General features: G+C 40.1%; 1 protein-coding gene across 1 annotated transcript; it reads left to right on the top strand.

Moving 5' to 3' along the window:
- LOC138260981 (myosin-4-like) lies at positions 1-25,039 on the top strand. Its single transcript, XM_069209548.1, has 40 exons — positions 1-105; positions 4,144-4,362; positions 4,448-4,591; positions 6,853-7,009; positions 7,100-7,127; positions 7,232-7,349; positions 7,456-7,548; positions 7,632-7,695; positions 7,865-7,963; positions 9,157-9,260; positions 9,371-9,509; positions 10,746-10,864; positions 10,983-11,132; positions 11,229-11,399; positions 11,484-11,790; positions 11,888-11,967; positions 12,119-12,206; positions 12,299-12,416; positions 12,641-12,764; positions 13,428-13,564; positions 13,648-13,903; positions 13,981-14,223; positions 14,329-14,505; positions 15,367-15,512; positions 15,799-15,889; positions 15,988-16,377; positions 16,464-16,590; positions 18,165-18,283; positions 19,353-19,549; positions 19,637-19,820; positions 19,906-20,071; positions 20,215-20,339; positions 20,432-20,740; positions 20,831-21,034; positions 21,127-21,252; positions 21,427-21,597; positions 21,686-21,790; positions 22,002-22,097; positions 24,065-24,199; positions 24,912-25,039. The coding sequence occupies exons 2-40, from the start codon at positions 4,159-4,161 to the stop codon at positions 24,930-24,932; spliced, it is 5,832 nt and encodes a 1,943-aa protein (XP_069065649.1). The 5' UTR covers positions 1-105; positions 4,144-4,158; the 3' UTR covers positions 24,933-25,039.
- The last annotated feature ends 1,925 nt before the right edge of the window (positions 25,040-26,964 follow it).

The raw sequence follows: 26,964 nt of genomic DNA, 5'->3' as shown, positions 1-26,964 counted from the left end.
TATAATTATTTTGGAAACAAGAAATCAAGTTTAAGCAGATCTATAATTTTGCTTTTCTCTTCAGAGGCCCGAAGACAGCTGTGTTTCCCTGAGTGTCAGCTTAAGGTAAGGACAGAGTTTATTTCTGCTTCAAAAGAAAAACAATAAGCAGCAGGGCAACTCTCACCCTCTAGTCTCCTTAAAATAATTTGTCAATTACCACTGGTCGTTTTTTTTATAAGTTCAAGAATGTGTTAAGATTTCCTTCTTTATAAAAGAACGTGTAAATCTTTTCCATCTCCCAATGACAAGGGGAGGGTAGCTGTACAAAATCACACAACAGACTAGGGCCCATATTTAAACTTTTTTACAGCCGCATTTACGCTGCTTTTTGAAGGCGCAAATACAATTTGCATGTTGTAAGTTTGTGCCGCTTTTGCATCAAAAAGTGACGCAAATGCGGCGCAAAAAAAGTATAAATATGGGCCTAGGTGGTTAATGGTAGTACCAGGTCAAATGATGCTTGCAGAACAGATTGGCTGAGCGCCTCTGCCGGCAAAATCATGCTAGATGATGTGACATAATGTGTGATCTCGTGCCACTTCACCGACAGAGACTCAACATTTTAATAGCAGGACAGGATCGCCAGGGGCCAAGTAATCTCCCCTTTATCTGACTTCCGAAAGGTACACATTCCGCACAAACTCCGAGTTTAAAATTACAATTTTGGCAGAAATTATAAATGCAGTTGTGTAATGACTAAATGTATCAGTTATGTAAACTGATCGCTAAACCGCCTTCCCTTACACCTATGTACTTCCTCCCTGAAACCTCTAACACTTTTGCCTACTGCAAGTATATATGCTACCAGCAGTCTTTGATCTTGTACACAATTTTTCAGTGCCAAAAAAAACAAATTTCTTTAGCACGCAGTACTTACTTCTCCTGGCTCCATCTAACGAACCTCTCAATAGGATTTTATAATTAGAGTAAGGTGTCACGAGAAAACTCACTAAAAATAACTGTTATTGCATTTCTACAGTACCTAAACCATTAGAATTCAAGGACTCGTATCTTTTTAAGGTTCTAGGGATAGAAAAGTGAGACAGTATTAAAGCTGAAATTGATTTGTATCGTATTTATAACATTAGAATGCTGACAACTCCATTGAATACAGTGGAGCAGCGGCGGGCTATACACTGGGACAGGCCCTCAGCCAACAACTTTTTGCATGCCCTAATCCACACCTCCTGGCTCTCCGGGATAAGTGCCTTATGCAGATGCAGGCGAATTAAAGACAAAGAGGCTGTGGGATATAGAAAACTCTGAGCTTTTCCAGTTCCCCAGCCCGTGGATCACAGTGTCACTGAAGGGGGGTGGGGGGTAATTTGGGGTTTGCTGGGGGGTTCCACTCATCTCCTGTTTGTCCCTCGACTCTACGAAAAAAAGAAAAATAGTTTCGCAGAACCCAAAAAGAATCAGGGGCTGTCTGCTGGTCACTTTCCCAGCTCTCACTAGAAGGGTATAATACATTTTTTTTCAATAAAAAACACACCCAGCAGCACAAGCACCAACCAAGGGAAATTATTAAATTCCTAAATGTCTCTCTTATAGTACTCATGTTATTGAGCTACTGATGGAAATGAGTGACGCAAACCCAGTAACCAATGTCTTCACCAAAAGCATACAGGGCAGCAGTTGCTTGCCAATCTTGAAAGTCTGAACTAAGAGTGTTGTACACCTCCGTTTAGTGCCAAAGTGTTTTAATGTTTTGTGTTGTGTGAGGCTGAGCACCTAGCTTCACGGACCAGAGAAATGCAGTTTAAAGTGACAGTTTTTTTAAGAACACTTAATTACTAAGATTGATCAAACATGAATAGGATATAAAGACAACATCGAGCTGGAAGGTTCTCAAAAGGGGTGGGCGTATCAAGTAAATCCGTGTAGTGTAGTCAAGCAAAATTACCTACAAATTCTGATAGACTGCATGTAATTATGCGAGAAGAGTAATTCTGCATTTAGTGCTATTTTCTTTGCATAAGAACACACTCTTCTGTCCAAAATGGAGGCAAGGATGCATTTTGCACTAAGAAACAGAGTTCAATGCACCAGAGCATGAATAGCAAGGGCGGGCAGCCGGCTGCACTTGCTAATGTGCACCTGGGGTGGAATTTTCCCCCAATTTACTCCTGCCGTTAAGCAATAGTTTCTTAGACAAAATTGCACCCTTGCATCCAAACAGGACGCAAGGGTGCATTTTGCGTCAAGAAAATAGCGCTCAATGCAACAGATCATAAACAGCAGCACAAGCAGTCGCTCAGTCTCGCTAAATTTGCTTTTATGGTAAGATACCCCCCAAACTCCCCAGGTAGTTTTAATTACGCAAGCAGGCGTCATCACAGAATTATCGGTAATTCTGTGTGAAAGAGTAATGCGGAATTACTAAAATTCCTCGACAGTAGTTAAAAGTACTCCCAGGCCTAGTTCTTACCCAATAATTAAGCTCCAAATGTAGTGGCAAATATTTCATTTGTTATTTGGGAACATTTTCTACCAATAAAAATGGTCAGACACTCATAGGAATTGACGGATATTTTTCTGTTGGGGCAAGAAAGGGTAATATAAAAAGCTTCTTCTGCAATTTGTGAAGTATTTTGTTTGGTGCCTCTCAAAGACCAAGTCCTAGAGGCCTAGGCCCATGGACGTCATTTGGGGTTCGCCAGGGGTCGCAGCTGCGAACCCCAGCTTGCCCAATGCGACTCCTAGCACTGTCTCTGAGACCCCTGGCCTCAGAGGTAGAAAAATCTGTCCCAGAAACACTGGGGCAACTACCACTTAAGGACGTTGCTTGGGGCTTCATTTCCTTTTTTTCCAATCAGATTTTTTAAATGACACTAATAGTGAATAGTATTAAAAAAAAATGGAGTACACTTAGCTGGAACATGACCCTCCTTGGTAGCTGAGGAAAGTAAAAAAACACTTTTAAATGTATGTTGTGCATATGCCTGTGGGTGCGAGTGTGCTTATGTAAAAGAGTGTGTGTATGAGTAAATGTGTGTTTCTGTAAGCATGTGTGTGAGTGAAATTAAAGATGAAATGCCGTGTGATGTCACTACCGCTACCCCTGGCATTTTTGTGAATTGACGTCCATTCCTGGGACCCCAAACAGTAAACTATGTCAAGTGCGTTAGCTTCTAGTAAAAAGGACGACCAAATCACTTGATAAAACACTGTAGGACTCTTGGCTGCAGTTTCATATTCAATATAGGCGATTGCATAATCAATTGAAGACACTGAATGTACCGCCTGCCTTTTCAGCTGTAATGTGAAGACTACTGGGTCTATTGCACAAAAACTGGAAAACGGGGCTGGGTGGGTAAGAAGAGCAGGAATGTGCTTTCTTGGTTTCGCAATGCGCCAGCCAGTAATTCGTGCACTGGGCTGTTCATCTCGAGGGCTGGTGGAGAGAGCACGTTCATTCCTCTTCTAGAGGTAGCAAGGTATAAGCGGATTCTTAGTAAAAGTTCACTTTTGGAAACGGACAAAATATTTACTTGTAGGATGATCCAACTCTGCATGCCTCGGCCTTCCAAGTTTATAAAAAATAACTGTACGCCTCCTAGTCACTACCAAAATAAAATGATAGTATGCCTCCGTTTGCTGCAATTGAATAGTTACTACTCGCTCCCAGCTTGGAAGCATAGAGAGCAATATTCCAAAGTAAAAATAAATCCTCAAAAGTGGAAGCATCATCATGCTCGGGAACCTATTGAAAATGGAGAAGTCGAAAAACAGCTGCTGACCGCCCACCTCTAGACACCTACACTTAAAAACTGCATGAGTAGCACACCAAGTGGGTGTATAGAGACCTTGACATGAGTATAAATCCGGAAAGCTGCATATGGTTCCCTAGCACTAGCGAACTGAGCATTCACATGATATCAGCTGGGTACCCCTTGGATATTGTAGTTGTAGGGCCACATGGCATGGACCAGGGAGCTGTGTCCAGGACACAGAACTGTAAACGGGCTCTGTATCAAGCTGAAACAGTTAAGAATCTAATTATTGAATTACTCCTCTCAAGTTCGGTAACATTCTAAGATATACCTAGAGTTAAAAAAACAAATGTTCTCAATATTAAAACATGTTTTGTTATCATTCTAGTAACTGCCTGCAGCCATGGCTTCGGATGCAGAAATGGCTGTGTTTGGGGAGGCCGCACAATTCCTGCGGAAGAGTGAAAAGGAAAGACTTGAAGCCCAAAACAAGCCATTTGATGCCAAGAACACCTGCTACGTAGATGACGAAAAAGAGCTTTACGTTAAAGGATTCATCACAGCCAGAGAAAATGGAAAAGTCACTGTCAAGACAGATGATGGAAGAGTAAGAAAAATAAATGTGATCCAGTGCAGCTGTCCAGGCTCAGCCGTACTTTAGTGTTAATGCTTCCTCTTTTCCTCTCCTACAGACTGTGACTGTCAAAGACACTCAAGTCTACCCTCAGAATCCTCCCAAGTACGACAAGATTGAAGACATGGTCATAATGACCCATCTGAATGAAGCCTCCGTGCTGTATAACCTCGCCGAGCGATACGCAGCCTGGATGATCTACGTAAGTACAATCAAACTGAGAAACCCATGATACTCTGGGAGAGCCCAGGATCTACTCTAGGACTGTATGGCAACTGACAAACGCCTGAACTTAGCCACCCGGTCCTACCACGTGTAGAAGGGGACACGATACAAAAGGGCCCCGAGAAACCTTCAAGCACTCTTCTATGTGCAGGGTTTACACTTCACGAGCGTGATTTGGGCATTTCTGTATGATGTTTCGACTCCTACAAACACTATCCTTTCTCTGTTATGCATACGAGTATAAATAACCAACCTCTCACAATCACTGCTTTCCCTTCATTCTTACTGTTCCATTGTGCATTATCGTCCACACTACGATCGCTCTCGCCTATGCCATACACCGACCTACTACCTTCTTCCTTTTCCCCTTCCCTCCAACTTTATTTGACCGTCAAGTAGGCGGCCCACATCCCTGGTGGATAAGCATTCTTTCTTACAAGCCTGTGAATACCCATTCTGCAGTCAAAACCTGGGCCGGTGCATGTAAAACCACTAGTGGCTATAGTGGATAACAAGGACAGAGTCGTCCTTCCACTTTCAAGATTTATGCTAGCCACAGCTCTTAAAGAGACAACCATCCCTACAGCTACATCTGCTAATATCACAAAAGGCATCCATTTTGTTTCACCTTAGTTTAGTCTATGACACTACTATCACATACACACACACACACACATGCCACCGGTGATACTTATGATACTATCAACACCCCTTTCTCCTCTGTTCACTTTAGTTATGCAGGTCCACATACTCTTATATTTAAAATATTAGAAGAGGCTAGCAGAAGGCACGTGCGAGCGAGGTGGAGGTGTGACTCCAAGGATTGTGGATATGGCTTAGTGCCATCAATTTAGCAGACACAGAGCATCAGACAACCAGTAGTCCTGAAAATAATCCCCCTAATCTCGGTAAACTTCATATCAAACATGTACTACCCCTTTCAAAGATACGAACCTATTTTAGATGCTACCAGGACTCCTGTGTGACAATCACGTATGGACACAATTTTTTCCACCTGATCTACTGCTCTGAGGCTGACTAGATGCCACACGAATGTCTGAGCAACGAAGGACAGCAGCTCTTAACACCGCTGCAAGCTTTCATGGCTCACGTGAGCAGAAAAATGTTGTGCTTTCTTCACAGAATGTCATTCACCAGTTCAGGGTCTCTCAGTACAATAACCGTGCTGCACTATGAATTCCTAAATCTTCTGAGGACTCCACGATAACTGAAAAGCTTGCTTCAAGTTGGCTTATATCCCTGCACACTGATCATGGTGTCAGCATTTATGTGGATCTCCATAAAAGCTCTTAATACATTATTGCAGGTAGCAGTGGGAAAACCCAGGCTAAAGTTGGGCTCTCTTATGTTATTCCTCAGCAACTCAACCTTTACTCGCAATCGGAATAGTCTCTCTGTTGTGCACTGTCGATATTTTGGGAACTCAGTTTGTTCCCCAGGTACATACTTAAACTTAGTTCTCCCCACCGTGATTCTGGACTCTACTTTTGCACTAAATTAACTGCATACCTCTGCTGCAAAATGAACTTGTTTACGTTCAAAAGCTATGGACGTGATGCTCAATTGCAGCGTGAGAGCCACTGTATTCTTCTCCTGACGAGGCATAAATAGAATCTGACACTTCTTATTTTCAATGGAAAAATGGACACATTTTAGTCAATTTGGAATTTACCATTTTGGACACTGACCAAATTGGAGATTCACCACTCAGACTGAGTTCCTCTTATTGGATTTTAATAAAAGGTATTAACGCGAACTAAGACCTGAGATACAAAGGTGAACTTACAGTTTTATGTCATTTTACGTTTGTTTTGGAATTCACAATCTAATACTAAGTTTACGAGTACGGAGCCTGTTTTACTTTTTTGTGCAGAGTTCTTCACCCCGATTGCGGTGTCTCCGCACTCGTAAATGTAAACTTACACAAGTTACTTTTGTGAACAAGGCCCTAAGGATGGTCATTAGTAAAACACATTCCGACGGCATATTACATGTTTAGGCTGCCGTAATAAATGGAGACTAATTCCACCGCACACTGTATTAATAGTCACAGAATTATATGCTTATGTAGAACTACACAAACCAAGGATACAAAGCACAAGGGAGATCAATAAAGAGCAACAGCTTATAGAAATGTTTTTAATACTTACTTAAACAGTACAGCGTATGTAGTTAAAAACACACGGAATTTTGTTTAATCATGCTCTTTCTTTTCAGACCTACTCCGGTCTCTTCTGTGCCACTGTGAACCCCTACAAGTGGCTGCCGGTGTACAATCAAGAGGTGGTCAATGCCTACAGAGGCAAGAAGCGCCAGGAAGCCCCACCTCACATCTTCTCCATCTCTGATAACGCCTATCAGTTCATGTTGACAGGTAAAGCATTCATATTTAATAGGCTCTTTAATATTTTTAATTGTAATCTCTAACCACGTTTAACATTATTTCTTCAAATACTTCTAACAGATCGTGAAAACCAGTCTGTCTTGATTACGTGAGTACAAAACATATTAGTGAAATAGCAAAATGCATGAAGTTCATAACACACTATGTCTCGTTGAGGTATACTGTCACTCACTGTCCTGATTCCATCTACAGTGGAGAATCTGGTGCAGGAAAGACTGTGAACACCAAGCGTGTCATCCAGTACTTTGCAACAATTGCAGTCGCTGGGGACAAGAAAAAAGACGCTCCTGCCATGGCCAATAAAATGCAGGTTTGTAGATTTAATTATTTTTTGCATACGTTGTACAATGTGTAATTAGTGTTTTATTATTACTTGTTATATGAGCTCATTCCAATTGAAACCTTGCTTTTTACAGGGAACTCTGGAAGATCAAATCATCCAGGCTAACCCTCTGCTGGAAGCCTTTGGTAATGCCAAGACAGTGAGGAATGACAACTCGTCCCGTTTTGTAAGCACAGTTTATTTCTTTTCCCAGTTCACTTGTCCATTACTTCCTTGGGAAACTCACTAAACTGTTTATTTATTGTTCAGGGTAAATTCATCAGAATCCATTTCGGAACCACAGGAAAATTGGCTTCTGCAGATATTGAAACATGTAAGACCTGCCTTTAAAGCATTTGAATACACCAGTGTGTTTTGGAGAGCCCGATTCACATTTCCTCTTCCTTAGACTTATGACTTTATTCCTGAATTGGTCTCTAAGCAATCAAAGTAAATCAATAAATTGTACAAACACGTTGATTTTCGTTTTGTCTCTTTTACAGACCTGCTAGAAAAGTCAAGAGTAACATTCCAGCTCTCAGCTGAGAGGAGCTACCACATCTTCTACCAGATCATGACCAACAAGAAGCCAGAGCTTGTTGGTAGGTTTTGATTAGTTATTTGCAGTTCTCTACTCAGAAGAGGAGCAATGATTTAAAACCAGACCTAAAAGTGAGAGGATAATGTGGCTGTTTGATAGGAGAGCCACAGGACACTTGCAAGAAGAAGGGGTGCAGTGATTAGGATCCTAGGAACTTCAGCTGATCTTATGCATGATCAGGAGTTGCATGTCGGTTGTCCATGTGCACAAATCATAGTATGGTGTAAGGTTTTAAGCACAAAAGGTGCAGAAGGAAGTGAGGTAAAACAGCAATGATTATTGGAACCAGCATCCAATGAGTGGTATTTACAAAAGTACTTAGATCAATAATGCAGGGGATTTTTACAGTTTGTTGAACTCCATAACTCACTGACATTCCCATTGCTATGCAATGTCACATAATCTACGCTAGCCCATGTTGAACCATCAGATTTTTCGTATTTGGATTCTGTAAGTGAGGAATTTATAAAAGAGGAGTGAGTAAATAGGGAGGCTTAAGAGGGCTTGCCAACGAGAAAGAATAATTACTAAGGGAGTGAAACAGCCTGAGAAAGAATCTCAGTATACTTAGTTCCTAGATTCCTTCTTTGAAGCAGCGCGTTTTGTAGTGCCTGGCTGTTGACACCCTGGTGCAGACCGGAGAACACTTTTGTTGTGCTCGAAAACCTCTAGCAGGAAAATTAGTACTACACTAAGTACTCTTAAAATAAATCTAATCGCAGAATTCACTGCAGACTTCTGAGTCTGACCCATTTCGCTCTCAGAAGTTTGTCACCAGTTGACAGAAATGCTCATGTTTTCTTATGGCACTGCTTACATTTAGAGACTTGTGTTAGCTTACAAACATTACAAACAATAAAAGGACAGCAATCATGTGAGCGTGCCAGATGTGAAGAGGGGCAAGATATTCCGAAGACAGTTTGGCTGTCTAGGAGCCCTTTCTATTATAGGACATGAAATGATCAGGTGGGGAACTGCGGCAATAGTTTCAATTACAGAACTATCGCCTGAGCTTTGTCTCACACGTCCAGAGCTAGTGCAAATAATTTAGCCATCTGATGTTGAAATGGAACAGATCAATTAAAAAAAAACAAAATAACGTTTTATGAATGTGCTACTCTGCCTGCCAATCTCAGGATATTCCTATAAGCGTTTTCTGAGACACCGCTAACCTTGAACTGTTTTGTTTCCAAGAAATGCTCCTGATTACCACCAACCCATATGACTTCCCATCCATCAGCCAGGGTGAGATTGTGGTGAAGAGCATTGATGATGTAGAGGAGCTGCTGGCTACTGATGTGAGTCATTCTTCAACAACTATCCTTAAAAATTCCGAATACACTTTAGTTTCATAAAAACTTTCATTTTGGCTTCAACATAAATACTTGTTTTCTCTTTTGCTTGTCAGAGTGCCATCGATATCCTGGGGTTCAACCAAGATGAGAAGCTCGCCATCTACAAGCTGACAGGAGCGGTCATGCACCACGGAAACATGAAATTCAAGCAGAAACAGCGTGAGGAGCAGGCCGAGCCCGATGGCACAGAGGGTAAGCAATACCATGCACCCTATTCTCTGAAAAAAACTAACTAAGAAGATAAAAGTGTATAATTTCAAAGGGACAGCATTTGTAGACAGAGATGGATTGCCAGCACTATAAAATAGTGAAAGCAATTAATAATAAACGCAGTATACGTGAATATCCAATTAGTCTTAAGGCCAAAAGTTTGAAAGTGTTGCGATATTTTTGAAAGTTTGGTGGTTAAAGATACTCCCTGATGCTGTAAAATCCCAAGGCCTTCAGCCACCACCACCTAGCAGTAAATCCAACTCCATCATTTATCCAATGCAGTGAAGTACTCTAGGCATATTCCACACCACCAACACTAATGCTAACCATCATTTGCACCATCACTATTCCCTAGCCATAAGTCTAACATATCACAAGCTCTACCCAAAACCCTAACTTTACCTTGTCTCATGCCTTAAATCAAGGCTCTAAACCTTGTTACTGCTTACCATTTTTCTAGCCTTTATGTTATCCTAAAGTTAATATTAACTTAATTCTAAAGGTAACGTTTACCCTAATCCTTATCCTATCCCCAAAATACACACTAATCAAATGCTTATCGTTTTTCCAACTAAAATTAACCATACTGTAAATGTCTAGGGTTTTCCCTTCAAATTCGTGGTTTTCAAACTTTACACACCATATTTTTGATATTTCTAACAGTTAGATCTAATTCTGTGTGTGATAAATACATTTTCAGGGGAAGACTAGAAAATAGACACCATCCTCATGTGATTCAGGGTATAATTCAGCGTGCAGTAGGAGAAATATGCAGGCATGATTCTACAAAATGTACATTTTCAAAATCTGCTGTGGCTTATTTATAGCAAAGGAGCAACAGAAAGGCAGTACAGAACACTTTCAGGAAGGGGATAAAAGAGGCTTTGTTAATACTGCTCAAACTGCTCCGGAGCACTGAAATCAACTATTCAGATATCACCCACACAAACAACAAATGGGCAGTAAGAACAAACTATACCATATTGCTAGACCACCTACAGTCTTCGCTTTGGGAGAATGATGCTTTTGGCTTGCAGTATAGAAATAATATATGCATATATAAGTATACACAAAAGAGATATTCCATCTTTTAGGGTTCCTATCTATAAAAATATAAAATATGCTGAGTCTACTACACCTTCACTATTAATCAGATAACAAATGTATAGTTGGCCAAGGCGATAACAAATGTGTGAACTGGTTTTCTGCTTATAGTTGCTGACAAAATTGCATACTTGATGGGTTTGAACTCGGCTGACTTGCTGAAAGCACTGTGCTACCCAAGAGTGAAGGTCGGCAATGAATTCGTCACTAAGGGACAGACTGTTAACCAGGTAAATCTACATTGTCACTAGTCAAACTTCCACCGAGAAAACTACAGCTGATTTAAAAAAAAAAAGCGAAAAAAAACAAGCTACATTCGGTTTACAAATGCAATTAATTATCCACCAGGTCTATAACTCCATCGGTGCACTCTGCAAGTCTGTTTATGAAAAGCTCTTCTTGTGGATGGTGATCCGTATCAACCAACAGCTGGACACCAAGCAAGCCAGGCAGTACTTCATTGGTGTCCTGGATATTGCAGGATTTGAGATTTTTGATGTAAGTTTAAGATCTTACAGTATGTGATTTACTGATGGATGCTAATGCTACGATGACAGTAAATATCTAATCACACAACAACTCTGTGTGTTTTAGTTCAACACCTTAGAACAGCTGTGTATCAACTTCACCAATGAGAAACTGCAACAGTTCTTCAACCACCACATGTTCGTCTTGGAACAAGAGGAATACAAGAAGGAAGGCATTGACTGGGAATTCATTGACTTTGGTATGGATCTGGCTGCCTGCATTGAGCTTATTGAGAAGGTGAGTGACTTTCCAAACTGCATATGGTTGTTTTAATATCACTTACAAATATACCCAAGTCTCACATGGATATGTTTATTTCAGCCCATGGGAATCTTCTCCATCCTTGAGGAGGAGTGCATGTTCCCCAAGTCTACAGACACTTCCTTCAAGAACAAGCTGTACGACCAGCATTTGGGCAAGTGCAAGAACTTTGAGAAACCCAAGCCAGGCAAAGGAAAGGCTGAAGCTCACTTCTCCCTGGTGCATTACGCGGGTACCGTGGATTACAACATCACCGGCTGGCTGGAGAAGAACAAGGATCCATTGAATGAATCTGTTATCCAGCTTTACCAGAAGTCCCCCATGAAAGTGCTGTCCATGCTTTACAGCGCTACTGCAGCAGAGGCTGGTGAGTACCCCACTACAATGCATGCAAATAGTAAATAATGGTACAACATTTAAAGTGCTTTTGATGCATTTATTTTTTTGTTACTTTCAAATCTTAGAAGCTGCAGCTGCTTCTGCTGGAAAAGGTGGAAAGAAGAAGAAGGGAGGGTCTTTCCAGACAGTGTCTGCTTTGTTCAGGGTAAGTGAAAATGATGAATTTACAGAAATAGAACCCTACTGTATTTATGTTATATTAATCCATACCATCACCATTGCTATTTGCCAAATATTCATGTATTCAATCCTATATAAAACTATGATTTAAAAGATATTACATTTTACTACAATAGGAGAACTTAGGCAAGCTGATGACCAACTTAAGAAGCACTCACCCACACTTTGTGCGTTGCCTCATTCCTAATGAAACAAAAACTCCAGGTACAGAGCTTCAACATTAATATTGAATTCTGGAACAGCTGTTGCTCTAGTGAGAACATGGTCAACTAATGTGATTTAGTCTTTCCCTCTAGGTGTTATGGACAATCATCTCCTGATCCACCAGCTGAGATGTAATGGTGTATTGGAAGGCATCAGGATTTGCAGAAAGGGATTTCCAAGTAGAATCCTCTACGGTGATTTCAAACAGAGGTACTTATAATGTTACAAAACGTATAAACACATCCGTTAAATATAAGTACACAAACTGAGGTTTTAACCAATAGGCAAATTAAAGTAATGTAAGCTTGCAAGAATTTTGTATCACACTTTCAGGAATGGTTACTCAAGACAATAATATTATCAGTTTTCTCAATGCTACTTTTAAGTATTGCATGCTCTATAAAATAATTGATCTTCACTATTTTCTTTTTAAGGTACAAAGTCCTCAATGCAAGTGCTTGTCCAGATGGTGCGTTTATTGATAGCAAGAAGGCATGCGAGAAACTGTTGGGTTCCATCGATATTGACCATACACAGTACAGATTTGGACATACTAAGGTACAAAATGATGCAGCTGAATAAAAATACTAACCGAATTCCAAAATACTTTAGGGGCTAATATTTCTTGCATGGGTGGTGATTGCTGTCAGAGGGAAGGTGTGGCAAAAACAAAGCAGTAGACGTCAGCCATTCCAATGCTTGGAGGACAGCAGTAGAGTTATTAATCTGAAAATCTGTCATATATGAGAATCTTGCTCCATCCGATGAGATGGAACATTTTGTATTGGGTCAGGGCAATATGTTCCATCTTCAGTAGACAAACACACTTGGTATTGTGAAGCCAGCATACTATAAATCCCATAGTATATAAAGGGATTTGTATTTGAGGGGATGGGCTATCCATCCCTGTTGTGATGGAGTAACTCATCAGCCAAAAACTAAATCAGGCCATTACTCTTCTGTCTGGGATTTATGACAGGTGAGAAAAAATACCATCAACCGGGGTTGTCATTGATCCTATTTTAATAATGTAATTTTTGTTACTTTATTGGTCCCTTTCCAAATTGTAGAATAAGTGATTAGATTTATCAATTAAACAAGTCAGCTAGAAAAGAAACCTCAACATTTTCACCCCCTGTTTAAAACATTATTAAAATACAGAGAGTGTGTGTCTTTTACTAAGAAGAAGTCAGTTATCAATAATATTCTTGTTACTTTAAGGTGTTCTTCAAAGCCGGTCTCCTGGGTACCCTGGAGGAGATGAGAGATGAAAAGCTGGCTGACCTCATCACTCGCACCCAGGCGGCCTGCAGAGGGTACCTTATGAGAGTCGAATTCAAGAAAATGATGGAAAGAAGGTATTAGTAGTCTTTGTAAATAAATAAAGACCGGTTCATGAGATGCACTGTGCCTAACAATATAATTTCTTTGCCTTTAACAGAGAAGCCATATTGGTCATCCAATACAACGTCAGATCATTCATGAATGTCAAAACCTGGCCATGGATGAAGCTTTACTTTAAGATTAAGCCACTTCTGCAGAGCGCTGAGACCGAAAAGGAGATGGCAAACATGAAAGAAGAATTTGAAAAGACAAAAGAAGCTCTGGTAAAATCTGAAGCAAGAAAGAAAGAACTGGAGGAGAAAATGGTTTCCCTTCTGCAGGAGAAGAATGATCTGGCATTACAAGTTCAGTCGGTACGTAAAATGGAATACTTAAAAGTCTTACATTTCCATGAAATATTTGAAATTAAACATTTTCCATAACTATTCAGGAAAGTGAAAACATAGCAGATGCAGAGGAAAGATGTGAAGGTCTGATTAAAAATAAAATCCAACTGGAAGCTAAAGTGAAAGAGCTGACAGAAAGACTTGAAGATGAAGAAGAAAGTAATGCTGAGCTGACAGCCAAGAAGAGGAAACTGGAGGATGAATGTTCTGAGCTGAAGAAAGATATTGATGACCTTGAGCTCACGCTGGCCAAAGTAGAGAAGGAAAAACATGCCACGGAGAATAAGGTAACTTTGTAACAATTCAATTAAATGCATATTTTACAAGTACATAAATGCTTTGGACTATTTAAGATCCCTCTAGATAACAACTATATATCTACCTGTTTCCAGGTTAAAAACCTCACAGAGGAAATGGCAGCTCTTGATGAAAACATCTCAAAGGTTTCCAAGGAGAAGAAAGCTCTCCAGGAGGCCCATCAGCAAACCCTGGATGACCTCCAGGCAGAAGAAGACAAAGTCAGCTCTCTGACTAAATCCAAAACAAAGCTTGAACAGCAAGTGGATGATGTAAGTGTTAACAGCAATTATTAAGCTTACCTGTGAGGAAATTGTGACATGTCCTTGGCCACACAATGCTAAATTATATGAATGGGTCTAGCAAATTTAACAGGAAAGAAAGTGTACAACAGAGACCTCAGTCACAAAACCATAGAATAGAAATTACCTTTTAACGCTGGCAAAGTTGGTAGGTGAAAATACTGGCTTTCCACAAACAATTGAATTCTTCATGATGAAACACCTAGATGTACTTACTTTGCAACTAAAATGATGGTCTATTCGAATTTTTGGTTTCCTCCAAAATAACATAACATAACGTGTATTTGTAAAGCGCACGTTCACCCGCAGGCATCTTGGCGCTGAATAACAGATGTTTATTGTTACCCAACTCAATGGTACTCATTTTATCGACCTCAGAATTTTGGATGAAAGGCTGAGTGAACCTGCCGGGATTTGAACCTGTGACCATGAGGTCAAACACAGGCCCCTATAGTGGACGCATTAGTCCACTAAGCCACCAGACCCGACTGTATTACTGAAATACTGTATTGTTGGAATCCGATTAAGCTTACGTTTTAGTGTTCTCTGACTGAGCTACATGAAAAAGACACTGATTTATGTTACATTAAAAAATGATACAGCTTCACAAAGCAGTAGGCAAAACGGTCACATTCTATTACAAATGCATATTTCAAGTGGAATCACCTCAGCAAACATGCAGTGTCCAAAATATGCATTTGAATAAGATTCACTGGGAAACAACATCACTCAATGAATTATTATTGCTGTGGATTGTGCAATTTGGAGAATATTTTAATTGTCAGTATGAGTCAAATTTCTATGATATATCAGTTGTTTTAAAATCCTCAGCTTGAAGGCTCTTTGGAACAAGAGAAGAAACTTCGCATGGACCTTGAGAGGGCCAAAAGAAAGCTTGAAGGTGACCTGAAGCTGTCTCAGGAAACTGTGATGGATCTTGAGAATGATAAACAGCAAAGCGAAGAAAAACTGAAGAAGTACGTATTTAGGAGACCAATTTGATGAAATATGATGTAAAGAAAGAGGAATTGTGTCTGCTCCATGTGGATATACTATATTTTAGGAGTTATATTTAGGTACACTTGGAAATGTTAATTGGAAAAGAAACTGTTGAAAATAATGTATAAGCTGACTCATTTCTCTGCTCTGTTCTATTAAACATCATATTCAACTCTGAAGGCTAATCAAATGTGTTATATGTGTTAACATGGCAGGATAATTGCATCACTTGAAATCCTAATAAACATTTTTATAAAACAATAGGAAAGACTTCGATTTGAGCCAATTGCAGGGCAAGATTGAAGATGAACAATCATTGGGTGCCCAGCTACAGAAAAAAATCAAAGAGCTTCAGGTACACATTTTTGTTGAAAGTACCATTTGACTTACTATTATAGCGACCAGTTGTGGTTAAAACTGTCAAATAACAAATGAAATACTATCACTATATAGGCCCGTATTGAAGAACTTGAGGAGGAAATTGAAGCTGAGCGAGCAGCTCGGGCAAAGGTTGAGAAACAGAGGTCTGATCTCTCCAGGGAACTTGAAGAAATCAGTGAAAGACTAGAAGAAGCTGGTGGAGCCACTTCAGCCCAGATTGAAATGAACAAAAAACGTGAAGCAGAATTCCAGAAACTGAGGAGAGACCTGGAAGAGTCTACTCTTCAGCATGAAGCTACTGCTGCTGCCCTTCGCAAGAAGCATGCTGACAGTGTTGCGGAACTTGGGGAACAGATCGACAATCTGCAGCGGGTCAAACAAAAGCTGGAGAAAGAAAAGAGCGAATTCAAGATGGAAATCGATGACCTTGCCAGCAACATGGAGAATGTTTCCAAGTCCAAGGTAAGCAATTTCATTCAGTAAGAAGCAACATGTTGTGCAACAAGTTGATTACAGACTCTACCACTAATAGCATCTTTGATCCACAGGCCAACCTTGAAAAGCTGAGCCGCCTATTGGAAGACCAACTCAGCGAAGTTAAAACAAAAGATGATGAGCATCAACGCATAATTAATGACCTAACTACCCAGAAGGCACGCTTTCAGACAGAAAATGGTATGAATTACAGTTACAAAGTTTGAAGGAGGAAACTGCAATTTCTATAAACATTTACAATAATAAAAGACAGGAGTATATGAATTAGAATCCTGCTAAATACAGTGTTACTTTCAGGAACACCTATATTTCGAATCTAAAAGAGTCCCTTAATTTAAAGTAGACTTCACACAAGTATTGATTCAATTTTAATATCCATTCACTTCTGTTAATTAATTAGAAAATAAAAGTGACCCAAATATCTGGGAGACACCCAGTAGATGTTTAACTCCTTTTTTATGGTTAAAATGATTTTCATGGCTTTAAAATGGTAATGAAGGGACGAAGGGCCAGATGTGCAAAGCATTTGTTCAGTCGTAAATGGGTCAGTTTGCAGAATTGGGATGTTTGCCACCGAAAAATTTGTTTTTTTAATGTACACACGCCAAACTGTGATTCTAGCGAATCACAGTTTGGGTTTGCGACCAAAAACAGATTAGCTATATGTAAAGTGCGAGTTCAGGGCATCCCTTCTAAATCGGAAATCTGAATAGTATGTACTAACGTCTTGCGACCGAAATGTTGTTGTAAAAAATGCATCCTTTACCACTGATGGGTTACCACCAACTGAAAGTTGGTGGTAACCCATTCGAAAATGGTGAGGAATCCCCTTAGGATGACTTACCCATTCGATAATGTTTAAAACAGTATTTTTTAGGACCAGGCTGCTGTCCCACAGACCACTGCCTACTCTTCAAAAATAAAAATGAAACATTTCATTTTTTTTAACACATCCTGTTTTCCTTTAAAGAAAATGGGCTGCATTTAAAAAAAAGACTCCTTTATTTAAAAGCAATCACAGACATTGTGGTCTGCTGACCCAATCAGGCCACCATCCCCATGATGGCAGTGATCCCTAGTAGGTAACAAATTGCGACGTACTTGATTAATATTCATGAGTTAAGTCTATTAGCGACCCACTATGAATTTTTACTCAGGAAATAAGGGCCAGCTATAACTTTGATACATTAATACTAACGATCACCTACTAGTGATTCGCAAAAAGTTGCTATTGGGTAATCGCTATTACTAATTTTAGTACATCTGGGCCTTAATGAAAAATTATAGATAATAAATATGTTGATGTAATGCTGAGAAAATTCAATGAAATGGTGATAAGCTATAGTTATGACAAATTCTTACAAAATGTAAAGAATGTCCACCTTAATATAATTTACATTTCATTCAAACCCAAAGCACAATTAGCTGTTTAACATTGAAATACAGAACTTCATTGCAGATAATTGCTGCCAGACCCATTCAGCTGACCCTGTATCTGCGTTTCATAGACAAACTTAATCAAAATCACATGATTGTGTGTTTGCCTTCCTCTTGCTCAGACAATAAATAGCAAATAACTGTTAAATAAAGACTAATCTAATATTAACACCATTTTTTTTAAAGAAACAAAAAAATGCCTTCTGTCTCAAAATACACGTCACTTTCTACACAATTTTACTGCCTTGGCTCACGATCATTCTAAGTTCATGAACAATAAGGACAGTTCCATAATATGGCACTTTGTTTCCGATCAGGTGAACTCTCTCGCCAGCTAGAAGAAAAAGAGTCTTTGATTTCTCAGCTGACAAGAGGTAAACAGGCCTTCACTCAGCAGACTGAGGAACTGAAGAGACAACTGGAAGAAGAAACCAAGGTATCTTGTTCTTTATTTTCTCTGCACTTTTCTGGGAACAGAAATCACGTTCTAAAGCTGAGAGCAGTATCAGAATACTAAAGGTGTTTGTAGCATCTCACATTATGGGAATATACACAGACAAAGACTGGAAGCAAAGTACCTAATACGTTACCCAAAACTACTCGACCAGCTCCGAAATGAGCTGATAACTCAACAATGTTTGCAAAGAATGAAGATTATGCATGAGCTTGAGCAAAGTCAAATCAGTGAGACCTGGCACTTTATTAATCAACATAGATCAGTACAATATATTACAATAGCGTTTGATAGGTCTAGGTAGATATTGAGATGTGGTTCAAACTATGACATTACTTCCTATGACGCTTTACATTTGGTGTGTATGTGTGTGTATAATAGATGCTCTTCATTCTAGCTCTATCTCTTCACACATATACCTGAATTTGTCACATTCTTTAACTAATCAGAGATAAAAAGAATTATTTTCCACTTGGTCACTTACTGTAAACACTCCTCCTTCAACCTATGCTTCTCCCCACAAACTCTGAGCCACAAATGCGAGACTTTGTCGACTGATTTTAAAGTCCTTGACATTTTGTCACTTCCTCACGGTTATTACTTCACTGCAAGGGCACAATTCAATTTCCAGTTGCTGAGAAACTATACTGGTGAAAGAGGCACAAAACAAGAATTATTTTAACAGTGTCTGACTTGTCAACGCTTGTAACTATTACACCACTTATTGTTGTCCTCGTTTTTTACATTTGTAAAACATTTCTTTTCGACCCTCTTGATAGCATTTTGTCAAAAAAAAAAAAAACTCAAAGCACTCCCAGTACAGTCCTTACACTAGCAAGCAAAATCCTCACTGCTTGGACAGATATTAAACATCGAACCGTTTCACACAAGCTCGTTCAACGCTACACACAAGGAGCTCTTGGCCTAGCTGGTGGATGATGACAAACTGACAGAGTCACAGTTTGACCACAGAGTGCCTATTCAGTGAAGTTATTGATAAAACACAAAATAAATAATGATGAGAGGCGCTGACAAAGCTTTCTGTTTATAGGCCAAGAATGCCTTGGCACATGCCTTGCAATCTGCTCGACATGACTGTGATTTGCTCCGTGAGCAATTTGAGGAGGAACAAGAAGCCAAGGCTGAACTCCAGCGTGCATTGTCCAAAGCCAATGGAGAAGTTGCTCAGTGGAGGACCAAATATGAAACAGATGCCATCCAGCGCACAGAAGAACTGGAAGAGGCCAAGTATGTTGCGTTGGGGGAGGCGATACTTGCTGTTGTGAAATGGATGGAAATTGTCAATAATACTTCTGCTTTCTTGCTTAATTAAAGGAAGAAGCTAGCTCAAAGATTGCAGGATGCCGAAGAACAGGTTGAGGCTGTGAATTCCAAGTGTGCATCTCTGGAAAAGACCAAGCAGAGACTACAGTCTGAAGTGGAGGACCTCATGGTTGATGTGGAGAGAGCCAACGGTGCTGCTGCAGCTCTTGATAAGAAGCAAAGGAACTTTGATAAGGTAAATTGACACAAATCTTCTTACCAAATTATCCGTGTTTCCTGGAATTATTTTTTGCGTTGAAAATGTAAACTCTCTTCAACAGGTTCTGGCAGATTGGAAACAGAAGTTTGAGGAAGCTCAGGCAGAATTAGAAGCATCTCAGAAGGATGCCCGCTCCTTGAGTACTGAAATCTTCAAGATGAAGAATGCTTATGAGGAATGTCTGGATCATCTTGAAACCTTAAAACGTGAAAACAAGAACCTGCAACGTAAGTATCTGTTCAACGTGGTTCAAGTAAAAAAGTACCCATATTCGTGAAGCACAATAGATACATAGAACGATTGCCACTTAATCTGGTGCCATAAAACATATTTTAGAAACTTGATGCCATCCTTTATATATCTCTGACAGAGGAGATCTCAGATCTTACTGAACAGATTGGGGAAACCGGAAAGGCCATTCATGAGCTGGAAAAGGCAAAGAAACAAGTTGAGCAAGAAAAGAGTGAATTCCACGCTGCCTTGGAGGAAGCTGAAGTATGTAAAAAGGCAATGTTAAATATGTTCCGCTGTGCACTGTGTTTGGTTAGTTTTAATACAATGTTTTTGTCACCCTTCTTCTATAATAGGGATCACTGGAACATGAAGAGGCCAAGATCCTGCGAATCCAGCTTGAGCTGAACCAGATCAAGGGAGAGGTAGACAGGAAGGTGGCAGAGAAAGATGAGGAAATTGAACAGCTGAAGAGGAACAACCAGAGAGCTGTAGATTCTCTACAGGGTACATTAGACTCTGAAATCAGAAGCAGGAATGATGCTCTGAGGCTGAAGAAAAAAATGGAAGGAGATCTGAATGAAATAGAGATTCAGCTAAGCCATGCCAATCGCCAAGCTGCAGAAGCACAGAAGCAACTCAGGAATGTACAAGCTCAACTCAAGGTACAGTTGATGCAAGCTTAGACTGCACTTTTATGTTTCTTTGTACAAAACATTTACATTGTATCCCAAAAAATGCTATGTGCCCCACAGGATGCCCAGCTTCATCTTGATGATGCTACTAGAGGACAAGACGACTTGAAAGAACAGGTGGCTGTCACTGAACGCAGAAACAACCTACAACAGGCTGAAATTGAAGAGATGAGGGCTGCACTGGAACAGACAGAAAGATCTCGCAAAGTTGCTGAGCAGGAACTCCTTGATGCCAGCGAACGTCTACAGCTTCTGCATTCTCAGGTACTACTCTCTATTGGGAAATCATTCATTATATATGAATACAAGATAAGGAACTTGTTACATTGTGGAATCTGTTTCTATCTCTACTTAAGAACACAAGCCTAATCAACACCAAGAAGAAGCTTGAGAGTGACAACACCCAGCTTCAGAATGAAGTAGAAGAAGTCATCCAGGAAGCCAGGAATGCAGAAGAAAAAGCCAAGAAGGCAATCACCGATGTAAGGCTCTTGTTGAAATTGCAGAAGTCTAAATATTCAGTGCAGATTCACACCCCTTAATGAAATGTAAAAGACATATCCATAATAATTATGACGTTGTATTCCATGTTAACACTTAACGTAAGTGGTATGACATTCTAGATAAAACTTTTTAATGTGCATGCTTTCATGAAGGCTGCTTTGATGGCTGAGGAGCTCAAGAAGGAGCAGGACACAAGTGCCCATCTTGAGAGGATGAAGAAGAACCTGGAGCAGACTGTGAAGGATCTGCAACATCGCCTGGATGAGGCCGAACAGCTCGCAATGAAGGGAGGAAAGAAGCAACTCCAGAAACTGGAGAGCAGAGTGAGTTACACCCTACTGCTCACATTATCAGGGTTGTCGGGTAGGAGCCACTGACAGTATAATATAATTATGTTAACTCTCCACTTAGGTCCATGAACTGGAAAACGAGCTGGAAGCTGAACAGAAACGTGGAGTAGAAGCCATTAAGGGTGTTCGAAAGTATGAGAGAAGAGTTAAGGAACTAACATATCAGGTATGTGTTTAATTTCACTCAATATGCATGGTTTATTGAGCAATTAACGGGAGTACGCAGAGGCAAACAATGAGGTGTGTGTGTGCGTGTATTTTACACAGTAAACTAAAGAAAATATTTCTTCACTTTTCATTTTTGTATACACTCGTTTGAGAATATGGCAATAGCACCTTAAATGTATTTTCTCATATTTATGTGTTTTTACTTTTAGTCCGAAGAAGATAAGAAGAATGTTCTGAGACTTCAAGATCTGGCTGACAAACTGCAGTTGAAAGTTAAAGCCTACAAGAGGCAGGCAGAAGAGTCTGTGAGTTGTGCATAATACTTTCCTCAAACATATATCATTGTGAGAAAAACATTGTACTCTCTGCCCAGTTTTGAATGAACGGAAGGATCAGAGTCATCTTGTGAGACACTGTCCAAACTACAGAACCCTTTCTTTTAACTTGAAGAGACATTCAGTTATAAACACCTCACTATGCCTAGGTGACTAAGTGACTTTAAACAAAACACATCCTAGTGATTTTAATGATGAGTTACAGTATTTAGGTTTTCGAGCATCCGGTACGAGAAAGCTCATGGCCATCTACTATTCTTTAGTGGGCAGGCAAGTATTAGATGCCTTTAGGAAGGACGGTAGATAATAAAAAGCAAGGGACACAGGTGTGAGTCTTGAAGGACTCCAGACAATATATAACTGGAATATGACAGGAAATGGTTCACCTTCAACCTCTTAGATTAGCCAATTAGAACATAGGCTACTTTAATGTATGAAAGAGAGGGAAATATAATATCATGCTTTACAAAACTGGCAGCCATGTTAAAATGTAGTACCTGCAGGTGGGAACTCATGGGGATTGCCTTTAAGAATCATTCAAATACTAAATAGAGATGTTTCCACTTAATTTTATCATTGAAGGGAGACTCAAGGTCATCCTTTGCAAAATGCATCCTAGGCAAAAGATTACTAAGCACATATCTACACAAGTGTATTGAAAGAGAAACGGTGCATTTGCGAGTTAGTTGTCCTGCATATTCGTTTGTGTAGGTTGAGGACGTTATTTTCTAAAAAAAAAATGGCTAATAGAAGAAGACCTGGACAGAGTTAATCCTCTCTTAATGAGCCAAAAACTGTTGGTGGGGATGTTTTACATAATGAACAGAATCATGGTGTTTTCTGTGTACTTGCTCAAAAGTGTGATCCAGAGAGAGCGCTACAGCAGGGAGAGAAACACTGACCTCCATCCACATTTTGGGAAATAGTTAAAACAACAGTTATGTGGCATTGGTCATTCAACAGTTAACTGAAGAGTTGGTGATTGATTCTCCGTTGTAAATGACTGCCGTTAGTAATTCATCAATCGGTTTTGTGCCTGGCGTCAATCTGATCTCTCCTGTGAGGGATGGTTGCATTTGAAACACTCTCTGCCTCCAACCACCTACTTGAGCATATGCTTATGTGTTGCCCACAGCTACTGAAGTCATTTTTCTTACAATCATCTAGCAGTAGATGCAGTGGCCCTGAATTTTTCTATTTTACATCAGCACTTCTGTTGTTATTAAGTCATGTTTTTTTAGAGAACCAAAACACATGGTTAGAAGTACTTTAGACAGACTGTCACTCCCAGTTCTGGGCTATGCAAAGATCAGTCACCAAAGGTTGCTTCTAAGTTTGGAGGGCTTTCCATTCACTAAGAAATCCAATGACAGTCTCCCTGAGTGATAAGAACCACACTATGGTCACGAATAAGGAATCCCATAGCACAATGAGGTAAATGCAGGGGGAAATCTAAGGTAGTTCTCAGAGACTGTCGGCAATTGACAAACCAGGAGAGGAAGAGGTCCGATGACAGTGATGTTCAGATTTTGACTTCCGAGTGATCACAATTCAACGGCTGACGCCGGCCATGTTTATATTTGTGTACTTTATCTTGGATAGCGTCCAAAGACATATTTAAGGCACAAGTGGATAGTGAAAGTGAAATGTGACTCTTTTGGGCATTTGCGTGTACTCCACTGAAAGACAAACTTGAATAAAAGAAGTAAAAACTAGTTTGGAGGGTTTTCTGTGTTTTGTTCTTATCTCTTGATTAGGCAGCAGAAGGGAATGTCCCAGTTTGTTCTAATTCGATCTACTGATAAAATAGGGAAAAAAAACTTAAAACTGAATAGTACCTAGTTCACATTTCAAACATTTAAACATAAAAAAGAAAACAAAAAATGAAGCTAATAATGCATTAAAACTATCTTAATACGTTTTTCTCCTAACATTAGGAAGAGCAAGTAAACGCGCATCTGACTCGGTTCAGAAAGGTGCAGCACGAGCTTGAAGAAGCCGAGGAAAGGGCCGACATTGCCGAATCCCAGGTCAATAAACTCAGGACCAAGAGCCGTGACGTTGGAGGCAAGGTGAGGTACACCCGACAGAAATGGTCCTGGTTTCTTCCGTGATTTGTCTCTCTTACTAAATAACATTTAATCCAGCCTAAGATTTCCACAATAAAACGAGAGGCAAAAAACAACTGAGTGCCACGGAAACGTTTCACTAGGTGAGGAGGTGGTAACTCCAGCAATTGTTCCCGTTTAATACATTGGACCACTTGTGTAAAAAGCCTGGAGATGTTTTCGGACATAGAGGTCAAATCTACAAACAATATTCACAAACTAGGGATGTGCACTTTGCATGCCAACTAGTTTCTCAATGTGAATGCAGAATGGGTGGCGCACTAGGTACTATTAGGTCGCATAGCCAGTTGACTGTTCGCTGTGGTGACAGGGAGAAGGGGAAGGGAATCCATCACAGTCTGTCTAATAAATAATAATTAGGCTGGTCGCAGTTTGCAAACACTGTATTTGGCTGAAAATTCTGCAAGGGACAGCACACCTCTTGTGTTTGTAAAAACACCTTTGCAGTTACAAGCCCTATGATTTCGTGCATCACACTGTTTAAGATCGCAAAATGGCTTTGTAAAACTGCCTCCGTATTCGAGATTGTTCATTGTTATGCTTGTTGATTTGTGGCGTGCACGCCGCACTTGGCACAAAATGGATAATGGTAATATAGTTAATGAAATTTTAGCGCTTTTCTCTATATTAAAACAACCTATTATTTTTTCTCTAGAAAACCGAAAGTGAGGAATGAACAAGAGTATGCTCCAGGGAGGACTCCGAAATTTGCAAAATGTGAATAAAAATCTTCCCTGTAATTTTTTGTCTCCCTCTGTAACCATAAAGATATTTTTTACAACATTACTGTCTCACTGACTGTCTCTCGCTTTTCTCTGAATGGTAATTGTCACACCACTTACTGTTGGAGGGGCAAGTCAATTCAAGGAGGCCACAACTGAAATGCTACCTACAATTTAGTTTGGTATCTGAATCAGTTCTGCTCGCTGGAAGAGAAAACTCAAAGTAAAGAATACTAGCAGAAGTCCCTGAGAAATATACATTGCCCTGCTGAGTGTGCTACTATTGCCCGCCTCAAGAAAAATACAGGAAACAACAAAAAAATATACAATCAGCCCCACATGGTATGAATAGGGGTCTACACATTATGGATTCCTCTTTTCTCGACATGTACCCAAAGGAAAGTTTTCATAGTCCATGAGTAAAACGCAAAATCAAAAACAGCAAAAGGAAACCCAGCACAAACCACATAAACACATCTTGGTTTTTACGCATTCCCTCCAGACTTCAGGAGACACAGTCCATTTAATCCTTCTGGGCAGTTCCCACCAGAGCCAGGCCTTCAGATTGGTGGGTGATTGGGCATTCTAGGGACTACTGAAAACAATCAAAAATAGCGTCTCTATTAATCAGGCATTCCCTGGGAGGGAAAACAAACATGTGGGATAATACTCTCCTCCGTTGCCTTAATAAAATTAGGACTCTCCTTCCCTACTGGATAGGGTAATATGCAATTTTATCACATACAAAGGAGACTTCCTATTATGATGTTCAACGTACATTAATAACAAACATAACAACATTACCAACTGGTTTACACTAGGGAGTTTTTAATGTGGATAGCCTGGAGAAATCTGCAAGCTTCAAGATGTCATCCAGTCTAGCTCCTGCTTAGAAAGCCTACAAAGCCATGTCCCCTCTAACTGGATAAGCACCAAAAGAACCCGTATCTACCCCGGCCTGGTCTATAATGACCTTGACCAATCTACTCAGAGTAGTAGAAGGCACTGGAGGAAAAGATCTTCTTAAGGCTATTAATACCTGGGGAGCAGCGCTCCCTACTTCTTTGCTCAAATAAATATATCGCTGAAAAGCACCTTACCACACAAAGCTTAGGATGCACCCGAAGCTTAGAAATTCCACAAATGAGGAAGAATTCTTAGTTCTCCTCATAATGTGGAAGCATACTCCATCTGGACTGAACAACAAACCATTACTGCATAAAGCTCTAACATCAGAGACACTTTTAAAAGAAAATAAACACAACAGAGTCACCAAGTCGATAACCATTAGATCGATTAAACCTCATTATCCTCCCAGTAGTAAAAAAAAACGTAACACCAGATTAACACCCCACATGACTGAGTACCTAGGTTTAGGGGGTTCATATATCTAATATCTCTAAGCAGTGTAGATACTAATGGATGCTCCCCAACCGTTTTTCCATCAATCTCCTGATGTCCTGCTGAAATCGCACATCATTAATAGTCCTGTAGGGCTTTTGATTCACTGCTAAAAAGCTAAGGTATTCAATACCCTGTAGGAAGGTAGCCTCTTTCTAGCCTTGTTACTCCCACGTTTGGCCTGTTTGTGAGTATATGTCAGGGTGTTTTTACTGTCTCACTGGGATCCTGCTAGCCAGGGCCCAGTGCTCATAGTGAAGAGCCTATGTTGTCAGTGTGTTTGATATGTCACCGGGATCCGGCTAGCCAGGACCCCAGTGCTCATAACTTTGTGGCCTATATGTGTTCCCTGTGTGGTGCCTAACTGTAACACTGAGGCTCTGCTAACCAGAACCTCAGTGTTTATGCTCTCTCTGCTTTCCAAATTTGTCACTGCAGGCTAGTGACTAAATTTACCAATTCTCATTGGCATACTGGTACACCCATATAATTCCCTTGTATATGGTACTGAGGTAACCAGGGTATTGGGGTATCAGGAGATCCCTATGGGCTGCAGCATTTCTTTTAGCACCCGTAGGGAGCTCA

Source organism: Pleurodeles waltl, chromosome 10, assembly GCF_031143425.1.
Source record: "Pleurodeles waltl isolate 20211129_DDA chromosome 10, aPleWal1.hap1.20221129, whole genome shotgun sequence".
In the NCBI taxonomy this organism is placed as follows: domain Eukaryota; kingdom Metazoa; phylum Chordata; class Amphibia; order Caudata; family Salamandridae; genus Pleurodeles; species Pleurodeles waltl.
Note: the sequence above shows the minus strand (reverse complement) of the source record. Positions and strands in the feature narration are given on the sequence as shown.

What these genes read in the sequence shown, in the direction of transcription:
- LOC138260981 (XM_069209548.1), top strand. Translation starts at nt 4,159, where the DNA reads ATGGCTTCGGATGCAGAAATGGCTGTGTTTGGGGAGGCCGCACAATTC. An exon ending in CAGTGTCTGCTTTGTTCAGG is followed by an intron (nt 11,968 to 12,118) that starts GTAAGTGAAAAT and finishes TTACTACAATAG; the next exon opens with GAGAACTTAGGCAAGCTGAT. An exon ending in TTAAGGAACTAACATATCAG is followed by an intron (nt 21,791 to 22,001) that starts GTATGTGTTTAA and finishes TTTTACTTTTAG; the next exon opens with TCCGAAGAAGATAAGAAGAA.